Below are 967 nucleotides of genomic sequence, written 5' to 3'. Positions count from 1 at the left end.
CCCCCCCCCCTAGTGGTGTCATCCAGATCAAGTTTTTGAATGTGATAAAAAATACTTTAGGGAAAATTTTATGTTGTATACTGCATTCTTATTTTGTTGAATATCCTCAGGTGCGCACATTTAAAGGCCATACAAATGAGAAGAACTTTGTGGGTCTCACCGTTAATAGTGAATACATTGCTTGTGGCAGTGAAACAAATGAAGTGTTTGTCTACCACAAGGTTAGCAAAATTTTCAAGGTAATTTACTCAGCTTCTTTATACATTCTAAACTAACTTTGACTTTGGGATTTATTTCCAGGCAATCTCTAAACCTGCAGCTTGGCATAGATTTGGTGCATCTGAAGTTGATGATCCTGATGATGAAGCTGGATCCTACTTCATTAGTGCTGTTTGTTGGAAGAGCGACAGTGCCACGGTATTAACCGCCAATAGTCAGGGAACTATCAAAGTTCTTGTCCTTGCAGCGTGAATTGGATTGGAAAATATGTTCTTGCTGTTAATTTTTTTGTATATAGTATATAGTGAAATGGGTAGAGCTTCGAAAAGCTAAGCTTTGAGTAGACATTGATTTTCAATTGTTGTTGAGCCAACAGCCCTCAATTCTCAAAATTTAGATGAAGTCAATAAGTTCTTTTTGATAAATTTCTTTCGTCTATTCAAACCATGCATTGAGCTACAAGCGTGAACTTAATGAAATCTTAAATCCACTTATTAATCTTTTAAGAGGGGAGTGGTATTGCCAAATGCAACAAAGATTGACATTGGAAGTTGAAATACAATTTGGAATAGACTGAACCTGAATCAAACTTCTTGATAAATGCCTTTCTATTCTTGCAGTTTCTCTTCATCTTCTTGTCTTGGATCATGTCATTTAAAATATGCCAAATCTTCTGTCTAGGTCAAATGAGGGAGATGAATCAAACAAACAAATTAGACCATGAGTTATCATTAAAAAAAAAAAAAAA

General features: G+C 35.2%; 1 protein-coding gene across 1 annotated transcript in view; it reads left to right on the top strand.

Moving 5' to 3' along the window:
• LOC122059607 (E3 ubiquitin-protein ligase COP1-like) overlaps positions 1–644 on the top strand; it is a 17,064-nt gene extending 16,420 nt beyond the window's left edge. The window contains exons 12-13 of the mRNA XM_042622493.1: positions 111–221; positions 301–644. Of these exons, the coding sequence (XP_042478427.1) occupies positions 111–221; positions 301–471 (282 nt within the window). The 3' untranslated portion in view covers positions 472–644. The remainder of the gene's footprint in view (positions 1–110; positions 222–300) is intronic.
• The last annotated feature ends 323 nt before the right edge of the window (positions 645–967 follow it).

The sequence above is a fragment of the Macadamia integrifolia genome, chromosome 13 (assembly GCF_013358625.1).
Source record: "Macadamia integrifolia cultivar HAES 741 chromosome 13, SCU_Mint_v3, whole genome shotgun sequence".
Taxonomy (NCBI): domain Eukaryota; kingdom Viridiplantae; phylum Streptophyta; class Magnoliopsida; order Proteales; family Proteaceae; genus Macadamia; species Macadamia integrifolia.
This window is presented reverse-complemented; position numbering and strand designations above follow the sequence as displayed.